This window comes from Mustela putorius, unplaced genomic scaffold (assembly GCF_011764305.1).
Source record: "Mustela putorius furo isolate JIRA1106 unplaced genomic scaffold, ASM1176430v1.1 tig00003870_pilon_pilon_pilon, whole genome shotgun sequence".
NCBI classification, from domain to species: Eukaryota; Metazoa; Chordata; class Mammalia; order Carnivora; family Mustelidae; genus Mustela; species Mustela putorius.
In genome coordinates, this window is record NW_025422022.1 from 1,696,385 (window position 1) to 1,717,423 (window position 21,039).

The 21,039-nt window shown below is 42.4% G+C and overlaps 2 protein-coding genes across 4 annotated transcripts in view; one reads left to right on the forward strand and one right to left on the reverse strand.

The window, feature by feature from the left end:
• Positions 1 to 937: 937 nt before the first annotated feature.
• FAM217A (family with sequence similarity 217 member A) lies at positions 938 to 15,870 on the reverse strand. The gene is made up of 9 exons (XM_004753635.3): positions 15,516 to 15,870; positions 13,615 to 13,847; positions 9,194 to 9,319; positions 7,979 to 8,066; positions 5,818 to 5,902; positions 5,646 to 5,659; positions 4,949 to 5,023; positions 4,800 to 4,867; positions 938 to 2,582 (listed from the first exon to the last, which is right to left on the reverse strand). The coding sequence occupies exons 1-9, from the start codon at positions 15,531 to 15,533 to the stop codon at positions 1,364 to 1,366; spliced, it is 1,926 nt and encodes a 641-aa protein (XP_004753692.1). The 5' UTR covers positions 15,534 to 15,870; the 3' UTR covers positions 938 to 1,363.
• Positions 15,871 to 15,936: 66 nt separating this feature from the next.
• Positions 15,937 to 21,039, forward strand: part of CUNH6orf201 (chromosome unknown C6orf201 homolog) — a 37,221-nt gene continuing 32,118 nt past the window's right edge. For all 3 annotated transcript variants that reach the window (XR_199518.3, XM_004753642.3, XM_013056786.2), the window contains exon 1: positions 15,937 to 16,220. Coding sequence is in view for 2 of the 3 variants with exons in the window: in XM_004753642.3 (XP_004753699.1) it covers positions 16,028 to 16,220 (193 nt within the window). In the remaining variant the exon portion in view is untranslated. The remainder of the gene's footprint in view (positions 16,221 to 21,039) is intronic.

Genomic DNA, 21,039 nt, shown 5'->3' on the forward strand with positions numbered 1-21,039 from the left:
GGACCCCTCTCACTCCTGAGAGTTTTCTCTGTCTCATTTAATAAAACTATTTCTTTCCTCACAAAACAAAGCAAAACAAACTCATTCGAATTCACCAAACATCCACTGAAACCAAAGCACACTACACCCTCCCCCCCCAAACATCCATTTTACATCAACTTTTTCCTTTAAGATGTTTTTCAAAGTGTGATCCAAGAACCACCTGCATGGGATGTTTGTTTATAGTGCAGGTTCCCCAGCCCCACTCCTGGATTCCACATCCTTGGGGCTGTAAGAGAACCCCAGATTAGGTGTTTCCCTGATTAGGTGCAGTAAGGTGTGTCAGTCGCATGGTCTCCCTACACCCATACACTTTTCTTTTCTTTTAAGATTTTTATTTATTTGACAGAGATCACAAGTAGGGAAAGAGGCAGGCAGAGAGAGAGGGGGAAGCAGGCTCCCCGCAGAGCAGAGAGCCCGATGTGGGGCTCGATCCCAGGACACTGGGATCATGACCTGAGCCGAAGGCAGAGGCTTTAACCCACTGAGCCACCCAGGCGCCCCGATACATACACTTTTCTTTTGAACAAGTTAAGATGCTTTCCCTGCTTGCAGGGGGCGGGGCAGGTAAGACTTGCAAGAACAAAGAACTTTGGGAAAGTTCCATTAACATGACATTTCGGCTGCTCTGTGTACATCAACCTTTTCTCATTTTTCCTTTGACATTCCAAAACTGTTGTTAGGTCTGAGTGGAAGAGGGTTGTTTCATGCCTACAACTAGCTTTTAACCCCAAGAGAATGGATCTTGCTTTCATGTATGTGACCTGGGAAAGCAACAATTTTTAAAACACTGGAGGATCTAGAGGACCTTGCATATTAATTCAACAAAATCACAAGTAGTTTAGCTTTTAATGGCCAAGCAAATACCAAAAGATAGGTCAAGATGATAGACAAAGGAGATTTTTAGAGATAGTAAAGGAGAGGAAAAAAAGGTATCAGAGTGGGAAAAACTAAAAAAATAAATTCACTAAGAGGTAATTTACTCTTAAAGCTGTAACGGAAAATGAAATACACCAGCCACCAGTCGATTACAGCATTTACTGATGATGGAATTCTACTGGAAAACACAACAAAAGAATAATCTTTTGAATAGTTTACTAAGGGAAACATTCCTTTGAAACACGACATGCAAAAGAATGTCAAATACGTCAGGATGGAAGCTCTTGGATTTATATATAGACACCTCACCAGTGCTTTTCACAAGTTCCACTCCACAGCACAGCAAGTTCTTCACGTGTGTAATACCTGTATCTCGGCATGATGAACCGTATTTTTTAGCCAAGCTTCTTGGCAATAGATTTGCTCACATTGAGATATAGAAAAGTTACTTTTGATCAATGGGTGAACACTTGTCCTTGCCTACAAAGGAAGGTGATAAACAGTTTAACTTCTGAATATAGAATGGTTTGTTCAATTCTATGTTTTTCTGATAAGGTTTCTTTTTGGTCCTTGGTGCCTTATTGTCTTCTCTCTGATTTTCGGGAAAAGACAGAGGTATAGGCGAAACTGGTATTGGAGACCTTGGTGGCAGACATCTTGTTGAGACCATTTTAACCAACGATTGAGTTGTTTGGGAACTAGTGGGCTTGGCTGAGAGTTCTTGGCATTGATTTAAAATGGAGCTTTTGAGATTCCTAATGTCATCACAAGTTGGAATCAACTGTTTGGTGGTGGCTGAACTTTTTAGAGGTGGTGGTCTAGAAGTCCATTTGCATGTGTTGCCAGCATTGCTCCAATTCCATTTTGAAGCATTTTGTTCAAGTTTGCAAGACCCAGAACTGCTTTTTCTTTTTTCACGACTTTTATCTACACAAGTTGTCTGAAGACTCAGAGAGTCTGAAAGTTTTGGCTGTCTCATTTTGGGGACAGCTTTGGAGGAAAAGGGTCGTTCAGTAGCTGCTGGAGCACAGAAAGTAGTTTGTAGTCTGGGCCTTTCTTTTTGTATAGTCGTGTGTTGTAATCTTTCCATTTCCAGTAAACGGGTTATCAAACGTTCAACAGAGCTTTCTGGAGGTTCCACCGATGCTTTCCAATTTTCAGATTTTGAGAGGGCTAATTTGTGCAAGTCCAGACTATTGAAAGGAGAAGGGAGAAAATCAGGATATGGAAATACTTCAGTTGGTTCCTCTGTGAAAGATTCCTCAACGTTTTCTATTGTTTCTGGCTTTAAGTTCAGATCCATCTTTTTAAAATAGCTGAGCAAACTATCATTTGCTTTTTCACTTTCTGATAAATCACTTTCATCTGTTAAGTTTTCTTCCATACTGCTGTTTCCGTATTTCAAACTCCAATTTGGGGCAGATAAAGTTTCACCATTATTGTTTTCCACAGCTGAACATAAATTAATATAAGGCTCATTTCTGTCCTTAAAAAAGTCTCCATCAGCATAGGGCCAGCAAAGGCCCGATGGCACCTGTAGGCCAGGGTAAGAACCAACTTGCTTATCTACTGAAGCAGTAGTCAGTGAGTGGTTCAGTGTGAAGAGCCTCATGGGGTTATTGGTTACGTTAAAGCCAGTTTCCACTGCAGACTTCTTGAAATCCCTTTAAAAAATGATTTAAATAGTGAATGGTTTGTTGACTAGAATTCAAATGCTGTTAAAATGATAATCAATAAGCAAAATCATCAAAGACTGGGTAATGTTTGGTTTCTAATGGCCTATGCGTATCTATCTGTGAGAGATATATTCATTTCAAATATGCTCAATTATATAAAACTACATACGTTTTTTAAAGTATAGATTACAATATTAACTAGACAACCCTCTGTACATGTCCAGGTGACTAGATCATTCTACCCACAAATGGCTAGCTGTTTGTATGAATGCCCACTAGGGTAAAAAAATGGTAATTATATCTATTTGCCCATGAATATATTGTACATGCAGTGATGAGGTCTGAGACGGGGGCTCTCCAACTCAAACTGAAATTACAGTGAACCATTTAGGGACCTGGGATTAGATGAAAGGAAACTCAAAGAATGTAATTAGGTTACTCAATAAAGTCTACTTTAGCCACTGTGGTTTTAAAAAATTATACTAACATAAAAGGAAGCAAAACAATGTTTACCAAAAATTATCCCTTAGTAGAAAAAGGAATGAAGGAAGAATGGAAGGGAAGGAGGGAGGAAGGAGGAAAAGAAGGGAGAGAGAGAGGAAGAGAGAGAGAAAAGAGACTAACTACACAATTACAAATTATCTCATAGTAATTTTCATTAGATGGTGCTCTTTTATGAGTAATGCTCCTAGGTAGTTTATTAGAATGAAACTGTGAAAGAGAGATGCCATAGAATATTGAGTTTCGAGTTCTTTTTTTTTTTTTTTTTAAGAGCCTTCCTCTTTTTTTTTTTTTTTTAAAGATTCTATTTATTTATCAGAGAGAGAGAGGGAGCGCGAGCAAGCACAGGCAGACAGAATGGCAGGCAGAGGCAGAGGGAGAAGCAGGCTCCCCGCCGAGCAAGGAGCCCGATGCGGGACTCGATCCCAGGATGCTGGGATCATGACCCGAGCCGAAGGCAGCGGCTTAACCAACTGAGCCACCCAGGCGTCCCTCAAGTTCTTTTTTTTAAAGCTTATTAGAAATACCGACATTGGAAGAGCTGAAGCATTAATTGACATATATATAGTCTCACCCTCTTCTCGCTCCTTTAATGCCAGTTTACAATAAAGACAGCAAAGTATTCTTGAGGGATTTTGAAAAACACTTTTATTTCTATAGAAAATACTAAAAAAATTACTGATTCAGGTAAATATTAGTTAAACTCACTTGCCTTTGTAAAGCAATAGAAAAGTCACTTTAAATCTACAATTGAGAAGAGACACGATCCCTGTTGTTTAGTGAAAAGAGCATGGAATCTGGGGGTGAGGACATAGGTGTGAAACCCTTTGCCGCCAGAGGTAATGATAGTACCAAACTCGGGGTGTCTGAGAAGCAAAACAATTACATGAACATACTTTGCAAAAACGTTAAATGCTAAAGGAAAGGTATTTTATTCTTTTTTTTTTTTTGAAAGGTATTTTATTCTTGATGGCATACTGAGGAGAAACATTTCGGTAAGGGAATATTTCACTGATACGGGACTTCCAACTCAACAACATACTCAGGCTTCCCCAGGATTAATAACAAATACCTAACAAACATCGGATTCTGTTTAGTCCTCACAACAACCCCACAAGATAAGCATTATTTTCTTTTATGGGAAAGGGAACTGAGGCACAGCGTGGCTAAGGTCACACATGCAGTAAGGGGTGGAGGTGGGATTTAAACCCAAGTGGCGGCGCCCCGCGCTGGTAATCCTAGCCACTGCCCTCCACTGACTCAGTTTCCGTTTGCTGTGTGTTAGCAGGGTAACATTCAATTCGTTTCATTTGACCTCTGACCTTGAAACCCTTGTTCCCAGCAGAGTTCGTTCTAGTCAAAGTAGCCTTTCCTATGCCCCTCACACTGACGTTCCCTTAGGACATGAGTCACGGTGGTCCCTTTAGCACTTCTTGGATTCACGCCTCGAATTTTGGCATGACGCTGAGTTTTGTCCTGAGCCTCCTGGAAGGAAAGTCCTCTGGGAGACTGCTCCTCAGAAGCAGGGACAAAACTGAGGAACTAATTCTAGTTCTGATCCAGAACTTGGGCTCTCCATTAAACCACACACTGTATGTTAAAGTGACCCGGTGTTCAATAAACGGAATCGCCACATGTTTTTTCTCCTTGTAATTAAATGTATCTCACTAATTTAGGGGCTTACGGAAATAAATATTCTCTCACCTGTTCTCCATGGTACTTCCTTCGTTAAAAGGATAACTCCACAACTGAAATATCCCTTGTTTACTATTCTGATAACAGAAAAACATGGACATTTTAGTAACTGCACGTGTTGAAAGAAAAATACTTTGAGTATGATGAATAAATCTCACCTGTGTTCTTTTGTGAGCATGTTCTGACAAATTTAGGTCTAGCACCAGTTGCTCTATTGGTATTTCCAAATGGTTCTATAAAGCAGCAGAAGACTTTTAAACACAATACATCTCTATTCCCTGTTATTGTTCTAAGAATGTATAGTTCTTGTTCTAACCAAGAAATATATAGTAAGGTCATATAATACTCCCTTTTATACATGCAGATATCACTTGTTTTTACTGACTTCAGCAGGAATTAGCATAATCTGTTACAAATACCAACACTGTGAACTAATGAGCCTCGAATATCATTAAGATTATCTTTATTTTAATAACCATTAAGTGTTTTATATTTTGCTCAAAAAAAGTAGATGAAAGATTAATTGACTCACCACTTCAAAACAAAACATTAATCATTTTAACTGCCTCATCATATCTTAAGAGCTGAGACTACTTTTCTTTTGGCAATGACTACGAAACACTATGGTCACTACAATGTTAATTTCCATTTCTGACATTACTATATTGAAAAAATATATAATAAAATATTAACTTAATGACCAGTTTGCAGCCCTGTAGAACAGAAAAGGCTTTGACTTGTTTGAAGAACTCTACAGAAATGAAATTGAAATTTTTAAAGAAAATTTTTTAATGAACATACATATAATTTCAAAAGTGTTTTGTGAATTATTTAAAGCCAAACATTTATCCTTACCTTGTTAATTTTGCCTGAAAGAATGTATATGGAAAAAATGACAATTAATAGTTACATAAAACTGGTTGTATGAAAAACAAACCCCCTTTAATATGAGTGGTTATTCATATTATAAATATGAATGAACATAAATTTGCAGTATGTATAAATACACACATCTAGGATTTCTTACCACCTGCTGCACTGTCCTTTCCAGGTGGGAGATTTTTATTTTCAGGAGCAGGTACTTCTGAATCCAAATTCCAATGAGACAAGTTCTAAAACAATATTTGTTTTAGAATAAACTTAATATTAAGAACACTTTAAAAGCTCAAGTACATAATTTTTCATGTCTGTGGCTAAAATATGAGAAAAGCATAAAATTTTGTGACCCATTCTCCTTTGTATAAGGACACTACCAGTATTTTTGAGAAGCATGCAAATTATTATCAGCTTGATAACACCTATTAGGAGATAGACTTTTACAATAATTTATGGGTTCATTCTTATTTTGTTAAAAATAATGACACACAGGTTTTCAAAATTCATTTAAGAAGTTTAAAAGTTTAAAAATTTTATATTTTAAATTTTAAAAATATAATGAAATACCTAGTTCAGTGTGTCCCTGGTACACAATGGCACATTCACCCAATTTCCTGTATCTGAACACCAGATCTATAAAATCTTTCCGTCCACCAAAGAAAATTCTCTAATCTTCAAATTGTACTCAACACTGACCAGTCTTCTACTCATTCTAGACTCCAGACATTGAAACACACTCAGGAAATATTCAAAAGCAAGTGAAAAATTGAATAGGGAATGGTACTAATATGTCCCAGTATTTATGTTCCAGACATTGTGCTGAATGCTGTGGGGGGGAAATGTAGGGTGTGTGCAGAAGAGGATTATAACAATTTATCCTAGAATAGGGAAAGTGAAGAGATGAGGAATTGATTTTTTTAAAGTAATTTTTAAAGAGCAAACTCAGTTGTTTTCTATCTCAATGGAGAAAATCCTTTGTAAATTAAACTCAGCAACACACAAATAAAATGTTAAGTATCACCCCCAAACTAAAGCAGGAACAGGGAGAATCAGCTTAAATATAGTACAAGAATTTAATTGGCCCACAAGAAAATTATGTCCTGCTGAGAAGGTAGCTGAACCTTGGAAGGTAGGCTGCAGATTATTTTTGGAGATTAATTCCCTGTTCCCCAAGATGACACGTAAATAGGTCTAGTCTCTGTGAAAATCACCTGGGGAGCATTTTAAAAATGATACTTGAGGGGCACCTGGGTGGCTCAGTTGGTTAAGCATCTGACTCTTGATTTCATCTCAGGTCATGATCTCAGGGTCATGGGATCAAACCCCAGTTGGGTTCTGCACGCAGTGGGGAGTCTGCTTGAGATTCTCTCTCTCGCTCTAGCTCTCTCTGCCCCTTCTCCTGCTTGCGCTCTCTAAATTAAATACACCATTAAAAAATGATACTACTTGATGTGGCGCCTGGGTGACTCAGTGGGTTAAAGCTTCTGCCTTCTACCCGGGTCATGATCCCAGGGTCCTGGGATTGAGCCCAGCATCAGGCTCTCTGCTCAGTGGGGAGCCTGCTCCCCCCTCCACCCCCGCCTGCCGCTCTGCCTACTTCTGATCTCTGTCAAATAAATAGATAAACTCTTTAAAAAAATAAAAAATAAAAAATGATACTACTTGAAAAAAAATTGCTGTAAGGTCTGACTCAGTAGGATTAAGGTAAGTCTCAATTATTTATATTTTTAAAACCATCCTGACAGATTATTAGACTTCTTTCAGCTCTCTGATCCTGGTTCACTAATGTACAAAATAACATGTGGCAGAAATACCCTTATAGTGACACGAAAAGGGAAGCTGATAAAAACTGCAAGGTGAGATCTTTTATAAGATTAATATAACCCAATCTGTCAACCGGTAAGGGAGGCTATCAACTACACACGAGGTCTGCTGGATTGCAAACTTCTTACAGGTTGGGAATTGATAACGCTTTCTGACATCCCCCCAGCCTTATCAACATTTCTTACAGAATACCTATGAAAGAATAAAAAAAGGTGAGCACAGCCTGAGGAAGCAAGGTAGCATCTTTCAGGAAATTCAGTGCAATAAGAACCGTTTCCAAATTCGGAGAGAAGCTGGTTAATTTTTCCTTTGTTAAAAGAAAGAAAAAAATTCCCATTTGATATTCCAAAAAGTGCCAAGAGGACAACTCAGTGCAAAATGCTCACAGAGAGAGAAAGCTGCAGGGATGTAGGCAGTCAGATTCAGTGGGAGGGAGATCTTGACCAGGGGAGGGGCCCAAAGGCTCAGGTTAACACCATTAGCCTTACCTCATGGGAGATGTTGGTTGCACGCGGGTTGGTACCACTGTTCTCACCATTTCTTCTCCCCATTTTGCTCCTCTGTTTCCTTAAAATCCTATACAGGTTGTGGGACAGGCACATTTATGGGTAAGGTACACAACGCTTGTTTTAAAACCTTGAGCTTTGGTTCCAGTCTAAAGGAGGTCCAACAGTGCTTCAAATTCAGAATGGGACAATGAGGGCACATGAGGGCTAACAGTACGAAATCAGCCAGAAACAAGGGGCAAGCCAGTCCAAAAAAAAAAAAAAAAAAAAAAAAAAAAAAAAAAAAAAAAAAAAAAAAAAAAAAAAAAGAAAAGAAAGAATAATAAGAAGAGAAAAGGCACCGGGAAAAGCAAATTGTGAGATCTAACTGATGGAAGATGAGGAAATTAAGGTCTTAGGTGAGAACAGAGACATTATCAGACAGAAAGATAAAATACAAATTAGAAAGAACATGGTGAATTATCTGGAACTTATATAACAGGGCCATGAACTCTGCTTTTAATTATTCAAAACAGATGCTACGTTTGAAAGCAGGATTAACCTTACAGGCAGGACAGGCACCCCGTGTGGGTTTCGGGGTCCCTAAAAGGCCCACAGGGCCAAGCACCACTCTCCAGGCCCAACTACCGCGGTATGTGAGCCCACTGCTGTTTAAGGTAGAAGGATCCGAGAACTACCAGGTAACAGGAGAACAACCAACCACCGGGTTAAGGTAGGACTATCCGGAAAGAATCACAAATTAAAGCCACCGCAGTAATCAGTGTATTTGCGAATTGTTTACAATTTATTGTCTCCTAGAGGGAAAGGTGCATCCTGAAGAATCAGAGAATACAGTAAGTATTGCTCCCCCTGCTCCATGCTAGGCCTGGGATGCGACAATGAAGAGGAGGGAGTATGATGAACAGGTGGCGCTACGTGGGGACACCCACGTGTGTGCCACGGAGGAGGGCGCCGGGCGCCTGGAGGCGGGGCCCGAGGACACGGGGCCTTCGTGATCAGGGGTCAGGAAAGGAGCCTCGGGGGCCGGAGGGCAGGGAGGTGCAGGTGGACGGCCCAAAGCCCGCGGGAGAGCAACCCCTCCCTCTCGTACCAAGCCCCCCCCCCCCGCCTCCCCCGGGCCAGGGCCGCTCGGTCGCGAGCGCAGAGCAAGGGGCAGCAGGTGGGGCTCGCGGGCGCGCCCCGGCCCCGGCCTCTTACCCCACCGCGCCGCAGGCCCACGTGTCGTCCTCGGCGTCGTCTCCGAGGGCACTGCCGCCCCGAGGCCCGGGCACCTCCGCGTGCGGGGCGAAAGGCTTGACGGGCGCCCCCTCGGACTCGGCCTTCCTGCGGCGGGAGGACAGGGAGGGCAGCGGGCGGCGGGCGGCCGGGAGCACGGCCCCCTCGGCGCTGGACGGCCCCCGGGCCGCCGGGACCCGGGCCGGGCCCAGTGAGGCCAGCCTCGGCCGGGGCGGCGGCTCCGCGGGCCTCCCCCGCGGCCGGGTCGCCCGGCAGCTACCATGGAGCGCGGGCGCCCCCGACGGCTGGGCGTTCCACCGGGGCCACCGGTATTCGGGGGTCACCAGGCCGCCAGGCCCGCGGCACGGGCGGCGCCACCGGGGGAGGGCGCCGAGCCAGAGCCCGGGTCGCTGCGCCCCTCCGCGCCTCCCCAGCGGCGGCCTGGCCCGCTCGGACATCGCGCGTGGAGGGGCCGCCCTCGGGCTGCGCAGGGGCGGAGGTCACGGCCGCCGGGGCCTTCCCAGTCCTTCTCGGGGCCCTGACCTGACCCTGACCTGAGAGCTCTGCGTGGCGCCCCGTGGGGCCCTGGCGCCGGTTCGAATATAGCCAGCAGCTCGGGGGTGCAGTGCGGTAGACCAAGCTCGCTCTATGTATTTGCACCCATCATGTACGGTCCTGTCTGGGCTATAGTATATGGTTTTTAAATAATGCAGATGGAGAAGGAAGGTATCCCAGCTGAGAGCAAGCCCACCGCTGGTCGTTCCCGATCAGTCCTTGGTCTTACAACAGAAAGAACAAAAGCTGATTTTTTTTTTTCTACCTGGGGTACATGTAGATGATATGAGGCCAATTTTGCCCTCCAAGGGCCTATCTCTTACTTCAGTTCACTGAAATAAGTGTGTGGGGTGGCAGAGGGAGGAATAAATATATAGAGAGAGACACACACACACACACATAAATGGATATATTATAGATATATATGGATATATATGTGGATATCATATATATGGTTATATTACGTATATATATACACGAATATAATATGGATATATACACATTATTTGGTACATATGTATATAACAAGTATCTATATATGTGAATACTTACATATTTATGATTGATATGTGGGTGTAAGTAAACAAAATGTTTACTAAAACATTTACTAAAAATGTCAGATATTTTTTATAATGAGGCACTGACATTTGAGAAGACATTTTTGCAATCCTTTGCTGATGATATTATTGCATTCTGTTGGGTTGAACATCTGACTGTGGATTCAAGCCCCAAAATGCTTCATTAAGCATCTAAATGCACTGGTTCTTAACATTTGGGGGGAAGCGATGCCATGCTCTTCTGAGAGTCTTCCCAGAAAAATGCACATAGAAAACTAAATGTCCAACATAATTTCAAGGGTTTGTCAGCTCTTGGATCTCCCTCCCCCACCTCCTACCCAGAGGGGTCTGTCTCCTTCTTCTGCACATCTGTTTTCCTTTAGTAAGGCCAGCTCTGGCCCAACTTCAAATACACCTTCCCATCCACATGACTCTATTTCATAACACCCTGTTTTAATATTTTCTCTACTCTTCACAGTCTTGTTAATCCTGTGTGGTTTTCTATTGCCTGTTTCTTCCCAGTAGAGTACAAAACTATGATGGCAGAGGCCTTGCCTGTCTAGTTCATTGATACACCCCCTCACTTTAAAACTGTGCTAGGCATGGGATGCCTGGTGGCTCAGTCAGTTAAGTGTCTGCCTTCTGCTCAGGTCATGATCCCAGGGTCTTGGGATCGAGTCCTGCATTTCGCTCCCTGCTCAGTGGGGGAGTCTGCTTCTCCCTCTGCCTGCAACTCTCCCTACTTGTTCTCTCTCTGACAAATACATAAAGTCTTTTTTTTAAAACTGTGCTAGGCACATAGTAGGAGCTAAGTAAATATAGGAGAATGAATATAAGATTAGCATAGGCCTCTTCGGAGGCCTCCCTCCTAGGTGCTCTCTTCTCCTTCAGACTATTTTCCATTCTGCTGATAAAAAGCACTGATCTGCTCTAATGCCCTCCTGATCCCAAAGAATAAGCCAGGCTTTAGTGTCTGCTTATCACTTCCAGTGCCTACGTATATGCAAACACCTCAGATATTTTGCAATTTTTCTAAACACTCTGTCTCCTCCAGGACATACACCCCCCCCCCATAATAGCTCCTTCTTTTTTCCCTCCTCCCTCCTTTTACCCACCTAGTTAAGTCCTATCCATATAAATCTAGCTCACAAATCATCTTCCCTGTTCCCTCAGGGAAGGATAAATTGCTACCTCTTCCAAGACCCTTCATTCACATTATTATGATTTATTTGCTTACAATTCCCTTCTCACAATTACATTATAATTATTCATTTACAATATCTCACTCGCTATATTTTCCAATGCCTTAAAGGCAAGACCTGGCCTTATTCTATCTGGCCTGGTACCTGGCATATAGTAGGTACTCAATAAATGTTGGAATTAATTTAATTACTCCAAAAAATAACATTTGCAAGAAATAAAATTTGGTTACCATGGGGCAGGCCCAATGTTGAACATTTTATGTAGATTAATCAATATTATACTTTTAACAACACAGTGAAATTGGTCCCACTAGTTATTCCCACTAGTTATTCCTATTTTACAAATGAGCAACTTGAGCCTTTTCCTTTGGCTTCAGAACATGGACTGATCCCTGATCCCTTAAAATCCCTCTGAGAGTCATCATCCATAAATACATCCAAGATTCTTTCTCTCTTTTTTCTTGACAGAACATATTCCTAAAAACCTTTATAAATTCGTCTCTCCTTCCTTTCTCCGGAGACTTTTTGAATGCTTTGACATCAGCATAAAAATCATAAAGTTTTAAAATGATAGTGACAGTCTCGTCCCTGTAGAAAGTTCTACAGGAGAGCACGCAGTCGGGACAGTGAGGAGACACGGCTGAGAGAGAGGGAAAGTAAGAGTGAGACACTGTGGTCATGGGAAATATAAGGGCAACGATGAGAATCATATGCACTCCAAGACTTTGAGTCTGGGTTGGCTGTCATCCAGCCTTGAAGGAAGTCACTAGACAGTGGACTGGTCTCCAGATCGGGGGCAGCTCTAACATCAGTCCTTAGTGCAACAGAACACACCTTCCTTTGAGGCCTCCCTAAGGCCCCTCTGGGAATTCAGCTCTCAGATGTAGCATCAGGCTTGCCTTACTTTAAACCTGTATCTCTTTAGCTAATCCAGTGAGGAAAGGTGAGGTGATATTCTGTCTCGTGGCGTTGAACAAGCTCTTACATTGATGACCACAGAGGTGGTCTGAATTGGTGGAAAGAAGGGAAGCCGTGGGCCCATCCCTTGGTCGGTAAGCATGCTTTGCTGCTCACCTCAGTTTCCCCTACTCTGAGAGAGGTGACAGTTTGGGCCCACAGAAGACACTTTCGGAAAGCACTTTGATAAGACATTCCTTTTTGTAGCCCAGGGTGAGGCAAAGAAATGTCAGTGTCGACACTACTTAGCCTCTCATTATCCTGTGGGGAAATCCTTCCTCTTCAGTCCACCTCTTTCAAAACCTTTCATATTTTTAGGTAACCCGCGTGTTTGCCTCCACCTCCCTTTCTTTGCCCCTGCTGCATGGTCAGCATCACGGCTGGCTATTTACTGCCATGGAATCTTGTTCAGTGTAATTATGTAAATATTTTTAGGAGGTCAAGACCATATTTTCTAATTAATGACATGCATTTTGTTCTCAGGTACATACAAGGCTATGCAGTGGGAAACACTGCAGTTCATTGCTGGGCAATTTTATTTCGTGTGTTCCCCTGTTTTCAGCTTCTGCTTTCTCTTTTACAGGTAAATGTTCACAGAAATGGAGTCCTCAGTTGGGGACAGTCAGATTTATCCCCAACTGAGGCTCCATTTCTGTGAACATTTACCTGAAATGTCCTAACTTTCTGGGGCGCGTACAATTCCTTTTTAGGAAATACGTATAAAAATATTATTTTTAGTTAGAAGTTGTTTTTCTCTTTTAAAAATTCACCTTGAACACTTTGCTTCCTCGTCTAGGAGACCATGATTTTGTTGCAAAAGTGTCACAAATCTTTAAAATATATTCATTCCTAGAATGAATGTGATAGAGCTGCCAGGAATATCTTTCCAAAAGACAAACAGACCCATGGGCAAATTCTACACCTTTAGAAGTTGCAGCCAGGACTTTAGAATAAATTCTCCACTGTATATGTCCAGTTCTATTTTAGATTTTTCTGCAGGAATTGATGCCTGCCGTTGGAATAACTTTATGGCTTCCTGTCCTTCAGACATGTCTATGCTCTGCAGTCGTGTTTTCTTGGCCTTACATCACCAATACACTTGGAAGCTTTAAGTTTCAGGGTCAGGACTTACTTTCTGGTGCCAGGAAAGGTGTAGCCTGGGTCCTCCTCCTGGCGGCTGGAACCCTCCCACCTCATCTGCTTTGATCGGAACACTCTCTTTAGAACGCTTTCTTTAAGAAACTTGGAGATGATCTTTTCCCTTTGGACGTTACTGAACACTTTGCCTTCTGGAAGCCAGCTGATCTTGTCACATCCGCCGTGACAGAGAGGAAGGGGAAGGTGTTCCGGAGACACAACAGCCCTCTTTGGAACAAAAAAAGGAATTGCCGTTTACCTAAAAGTCATGAATAAGAGATCAGCCTAACTAGAAAAACAACCCCATGTCCTGCAGGTGATATGCTGTGGGATCAATTTAGTTAATAACACAACTGTTGCTCTACCTGAGCGGCGCGGCTGGCCCTTCCTAGCAACTCACGGTCGCCATAGAAAGGGAGGGACTGGCTTAGGAGGATTCTCTCTCATCTTTTCTTTGCGAAAATAATTATATGGTACCACTGTGGTTGTGGAAATGGAAATGCATCGATCATGGAAGAATGGTGTTGGAAATAAGCCAAAATCCAAACAAAATACAAAATAGAAGGGTCTGTTTCATCAGAGCACATTCCTTCTGGAGGCTGAGACCTGGCTGGCTGAGTTAAGATTACAGAACTAGTTAGCAGCAGGGGGGAACTGAGGTCCTGAACAGTGTTCTCTCCACTGCGGCACAATTAGAGAAAACCGAAGGAGATAGATTCCTTGGAGAAGTCTTATTCGTTGCAAAAGACATGTGTCCATCAGATAGTTTACTTAGAAATAAAATATCATAATTATGGCCTACTTCTGATTTCAGTCATTAAACCAGATAACTAGAAACACTCCATCAGTTGCTATGTAAAACCATGATTAAGAACATATGGTGGGGATGAAGGGTACAGTATAGGGAATACAGTCAATGGTATTGACATTGCATTATATAAATACATCTTCATCGATTAATTTATATTGATATATAAATTTATATATAGCATTATATATAATAGCATTATATATGTGTATCAATCACTTTATATTGATATATCAGTTTATATATAAATACATATATAAAAATTTACACGCAGTATAAAGAATCAATTTTAATATATCACTTCCTTGGCCTGTTGAATGGCTTAAAACATGGTCTGTTCTTTTTGGTTTAAAATACTTAGAGTAATACACTCAAGTTTGCTTAGAAGAAAGAAGTCTCCATCTATCAAAATATTCTACCCCTCCTCACTTCCACCCATTCCCTTCTCTTCCCCAAAACACCTGTGACATTATGAGAATCACATTCCATTCAAGCGGTTCTGATTCTATAATATATTTTAAGTATATTTAAAATACACCTGTTTGTGTATGTTTAAAAGTCTTAATTTTTAAGTTTGCAAATGGAAAATGAACCCGAAAGTTAAGAAGTGAAAGTTGGTATCTTCTGCTCTGGGCACTAACATATCCTACGATGTAATCCTGGAGTTTTTATAGTCTTGGCCAAGGGGTTTTACGTTTGGTAAAAAGCTGGCCAACTCTCCCAGCGCTTGCCCTCTGCAAGCCTGGCCCCCATGGCTTTCCCTGTTTCTGATCACTTTGCGATTTCCAGCCAGTTCATAAGACAGAGCAATGACAGTGAACCCGGCCCCCTGGGTGCAGCATGCTGAGATCAAATAGTAGCTAGAACCACCCTTAGTATTTGCATGTTTGCCCCAAATCTGGGAGGAGCCCGTGGCACCTTCTGTCTTGCTCTGGGCTGTGCCATCGAGTGTGGGAACTTAAGATGATTTAGTACTTCTGTCCAGGGTCCACAGTGAAGCATGGCTTCTGCCAGTCAAGCTAGAATTGAGCATTTGGTTTCCTCTGTTCAGTCTGGAGAAGAGAATAAGCAGCAGGTGGGCTCCTTACCTGTGTTAATCTGGACATTTCCTCAGTTTGGGATGATGGAGCTCGTTCCTCAGTTCTGCTCGGGAACTGTGTTGATGTCAGCGCTCTCCCTCAGGGCCCCGTCTGTCTGTGGAGTCGTAATTAGGCACACCCAGGTGGCATGGCCCAGGCGGAGCCCCAGCTGGAGAAACGGCACTGGAGGCGTGCACCCTGGCCTCCCCTCATCCCTTCGGGAAAGCGCGCTGTTTTCCTCAGGTATTGCTCATGGTCAGACAGGAAACCGGAGTTTCTGCCTGAAATCCCTGTAAGACTTGGCAAGGTGTTTTTGACTGGCCGATTTCCTCTGGTTTGAAGATAGGAGGAGCACTCAGTGTTCCAGACCAAGGTCCAGGCCATTGTGACTCTCAGAACGCTAAGCGATCAGAGACCAGAGAAGGGATTCCATAGCATCTCCTCAGAGATGGAGAAAAGTGTGGAGAAGGAACAACGACAAGGAGTCCCATCTTTTCTTGTCTCGAACTCAGTGGGTCATTATGGGGACAGCCAAGAACAACCACTTCCCACTGAAACTTCCTCTCCTAGGCAAACCCAAGACCCTGAAAAACTATGCGCAGCCCGAGGTTCTGTGTCACACCTTCGAGACTCTGTCCAGCCTTCACAGACTGCTGCCTAACCATCTGATGGAGAAACTTTATTCCTACAAGAGTGAAGAGGACAAACAAAACTGTACGTGGGTAGAGAGTGCTGTGAGTTCTTTTAACAAACACACACCTTACACTGGCACAAACTCCTGCTTCCTTTAGCCACAAAGACTGTTTTTTGTTTGTTTGTTTGTTTTGTTTTGTTTTGAGAGACAGAGCAGGGGGTGGGGCAGAGGGAGAGAGAGAGAACCCCAAGAACACTCCCCACAGAGCACCGAGCCCCACAGGGGACTTGATCTCACAACCTTGGGATCATGACCTGAGCTGAAATCAAAAGTTGGATGCTCAACCGACAGCCACCAAGGTGCCCCAAGAACTGACTCCCTACAAGGTGGGTGTGGTCCATCCTGGAGACCCTTGGTCCTATGCGTAGCCTGCCCAGCAATGGCCTCCACCATCACTCCTTCCCATTCCTTTTCTTTCACTGGTCTTTTATGATCTGGGATAAGTCTATAACTCTTCTCTCAGCAAAGCTTACCTATGGAATGATGGAAAGTGGACTAAGTGGGAAATAACCACAAAATTTAAGGTGTAGATGTGATTTTGAGATGAGTGAGAGAACTTTAAGTTGAAGGTCAGGCCTTTGCTCTCTTTCCTGCTGCTTCTTCCTCCATTTGTACCTCTCCAGAGAGAAGCCGGATATTCTCCCCCACCCCACGAGGCCTACAAATGACCTTCTCTTTCTGGAGTTTGGAGTGGCCCACCACTGCTGGAATCCCATCAGGACAGTTGATAACTGGACTGATTTGCAGAATTGAGTGGAGCTTGGCTCCTGAATTGTCATGTTTCAATGAAGCAAAGGTAGCTGGTAGCCACTTGTGCCCATGGACTTTAGAAAGCAAAGTAGCAGCTGCCACAGTGATTAAGACACAAGTCATGGGTAGGAAGGTTTGATGGCAAATTTGTCCATTTGTATTCTGGTTAGTCCTTGGTCCCTGAAAACACAGTCTTATGAATTGACCTCAACATCTAGATTACACTAACAATTACATAAAAATAATCAAGGAAAATATAACAAACCTACTAGAAGTGATACATGTCATAGATAGGCAATTCACAAGATGAAATGCAAATTATCGATAAGCACGAAAAATGTTCAAACACTCTGGTAATGGAGGAAGTAGAAAATAAATCAAGGTGGTATTTTTTAGGCCATCATACTGGTCAAATCTTGAAAGATCAATTGTGATGAACAAGTGGGGAAATTAATACCCTCACAATCAGTATTATCATGCTTATTGATTCAGAATTTTTTTTGAAGATAATTTGAAAGTCTGTCAAAATTTAAAATGTATGTTACTGACTTATTAAATGGGTTGAACTTGGCAAAGAGTAAGTAGAAAATAATTTTCATTTTTCTCACAACGTTCCTCTTTGGCCCATTCTCTTGCTCTTCGCTCATCACCTTTGGGTGAAGTTACGAGCAGACCTTACAGCTTTCCTGGTCATGCTCATTCAGATAACAAAAAGTCCACTGTAGTGTCCAAATTCCAAACACCTCAACCAGAGTAAAAACTTCCCTGCTCCCTACTCCTGTGACATGGTGGGGCCTTTTATTTTATTTTTTTTCTTTTTCTCTATGGCTCCTTCCCTGCTCCCTGGCTGATATTGGGTCAACAAGGGTGAGGGTAGGAAGAACTGAAAAGACTTCCTTGACTGTGAAATATCAAATTGTCACCAGTCATTCTAGGGATGGCAGCTTTCCAAAGCTGGCTTCTTTTTTCCTGGGCATTTGGTGGGTTCCCTTGGTGGAGATCTCTCATTCACTCAGCCTCCTGCTGACATTTCCCCTCTCCCAACCCCACCCCTGCCCCAGCTTCGGTAGGCTGTGCTCCCAACGTATTTCAGTGGAGATTGCCTCACCGGTTGACAGAAGCCGTCTTGAGAGCTTATTCAAGACGACTCAAACTCACCCATTTCGAGGGGTTTGCATATAGCATGTAGAAAACTTGACCCCTTGTCCTTCACACCTTCACCCAGCTGCTGGAAATGGAACCGGCTCCCAACACTGATCTCTGTCCCTGTGGCCACAGGCAGCTGTGCTCCTAGCCAATTATCTTATACTCTGAGGTGTTAGGGTTGAACTGCATCCCCCAAAATGATATGTTGAAGTCTTAACCCCCCAGTATCCCAGGGTGTGAATTTATTTGGAAATAGGGTCTTGAGAGAGGTGCAGATGTAATTAAGATGAGATCAGATGGGAGTGGGGTAGGTTCCTAGTCCAACACGGCTCTCCTTGTAAGAGGACAGAGATACAGACGGAGGAGATGGCCCTGTGGCAACAGAGGCAAAGACTGGACTGATGCTTCTGCAAGTCAGGATAACACCAGGAATTGCAGCAAATACTAAAACCTAGGAAGAGGCAAGGAAGAATTCTCCCCTAGAGGTTTCAGAGGGAACAGGGCTTGATTTCGGACTTCCAGGCTCCAGAACTGGGAGAGAATACATTGTTGGTTTTAAGCAACCCAGATTGTGACACTTCACTATGGCAGTCCTAGGAAATGAACACATCAGGCATTAGGGGACACAGCCCAGCTCCCCAACTGGTTTTTTTACTTATTTATTTACTTGTTTGCTTTTTTATTACTATTATTTTTTTAAATTTAAAGTTAGGCCACTAACTTTAAACCAAGATTGGTTTTGGGAGTAGAATTTAGTGAATCATCATTTACATGTAACACCCAGTGCTCAACACAAGTGTCTTCTTTAATGCCCATCCCCCATCTAGCCCACCCCTCCACCTCCTCTTTAGCAACCCTCTTAACTATGGTCTCTTATGTTTTGCCTCCCCCCCCTTTTTTTTAAGATTTTATTTATTTATTTTATATAGAGAGATTGGGAATAAGCAAGTGAGTGGAGGGGCAAAGAGAGAGGGACAGGGACAAGCAGACTCAGTGCTGAGTAGGGAGCTTGACGTGAGCCTTAATCTGGAGACCCTGAGATCCTGATCTGAGCTAAAATCAAGAGTCCAGTGGTCAGCCAACTGAGCCACCCAGGCACCCCTTCCTCTCTATTTTTATCTTATTCTATTTTTCCTTCCCTTCCCCTATGTTCATCTGTTTTGTTTCTGAAATTCCACATACGCGTGAAATCATATGATTTTCGTCTTTCTCTGAAAGACTTATTTCGTTTAGCATAGTACCCTCTAGATCCATCCATATTGTTACAAATGGCAAGATTTCATTCTTTTTCCATTGTACATGTATGCCACACCTTCTTTATCCACTGTCGGTAGTGCTGCTGTAGACATTGGGGTGCAGGTGCCCCTTCAAATCAGCACTTTCGTATCCTTTGAGTAACTGTCTAGTAGTGCAATTGCTGACTTGTAGAGTAGCTCTACTTGTAACTTTTTGAGGAACTGCCATATTGTTCTCCAGAGTGGCTGCACCAGTTTGCATTCCCACCAACCTTTTCTCCACAGCCTCGCCAACATTTGTTGTTCCCTGTCTTGTTAATTTTAGCCATTCTAACTGGTATAAGGGGGTATCTCATGGTGCTTTTGATTTGTATTTCTCTCAACCAAGTGATGTGGAGCTTTTCTTCATGTATCTGTTGGCCATTTGTGTGTCTACTTTGGAGAAATGTCTATTCATGTCTTCTGCCCATTTCTTGACTGGATTTTTGTTTTTTGGGTGCTGATTTTGATGAATTCTTTGTAGATTATGGTTACTAGTCCTATATCCAACATACCATTTGCAAATATCTTTTCCCATTTCATAGGTTGCATTTTGGTTTATTGATTTTTTTCCTTCACTGTGCAAAAGCCTTTTATCTTGATGAAGTCACAATAGTTCATTTTTGCTTTTATTTCCCTTGCTTCCAGTGATGTGTCTAGTAAAAAGTTGCTATGGCCAAGGTCAAAGAAGTTGCAGCTTCTTTTTCACCTGTAGGATTTTGAGGGGTTCCTGTCTCACAGTTAAGCCTTTCATCCATTTTGAATTTATTTTGCGTATGGTGTTAAGAAAGTGATCCAATTTCATTCTTCTGCATGTGGCTGTCCAATTTTCCCAACACCACTTGTTGAAGGGACTGTCTTTTCCATTGGATATTCTTTCCTACTTCGCCAAAGATTAGTTGACTGTAGAGTTGTGGGTCGCAGGTCGTTCTCTTAAAGTACCTTCATCTGCCAGGGGGAGGAGAGGTGCTACAGTGCACAGCATTACAACAACTCAGCCTAAAGAAATCCTCACATGCCTTAAAGAATGTTTAGCTTTTTCTTGTTTGTTTGTTTTTTTAAGATTATATTTATTTGTCAGAGAGACAGCACAAGCAGGGGGAGCAGCAGGCAGAAGGAGAAGCAGGCTCCTAGCTAAGCAAGAAGCCTAATGTGGGACTCAATCCTAGGACCTTGGGATCATGATCTGAGCCAAAGGCGCTTAACTGACTGAGCCACGCAGGTATCCCATGTTTAGCAATTTTTTTAAAAAAAATAAATAGGTATGCTGTACATAGGTAAGAAATTCCCATCTACAAGATTTTCCTCAGACTGTGTGGCCTTAGGAAAAAACTGAAACAACATAAAAACTCACATTTTAACCTCCCATTACATACCTATGCCCTTTGACTTAGAAGTTCCCCTTCCAGTTAGTGTCCTAGAGAAATTCTTGCACCTGTGCACACAGATGCAGGAAGGAGTGTGTGTGCTGAAGCATTGTTTATCATGGTGACAGATTATAAATAGCTTCATGTCATTCAATGGCAGAACAATTAAATAACGGATGCATCTGTATTAGGGAATACTATTAAAAAAGAAGCTGATGTTTAAATATTTACAAAACACACTGTAGAATATTAATAAATAATCTGCAAAATAAGAAACACTGATTCCATTTATACCAAAAGAA

Excerpts from the sequence above, each read along its gene's own strand:
- FAM217A (XM_004753635.3), bottom strand. Across the intron at positions 4,868-4,948 it reads ATGCTCACAAAAGAACACAG|AATAGTAAACAAGGGATATT; the intron begins GTGAGATTTATT and ends TTCTGTTATCAG. Across the intron at positions 2,583-4,799 it reads GGAAGTACCATGGAGAACAG|GGATTTCAAGAAGTCTGCAG; the intron begins GTGAGAGAATAT and ends CATTTTTTAAAG.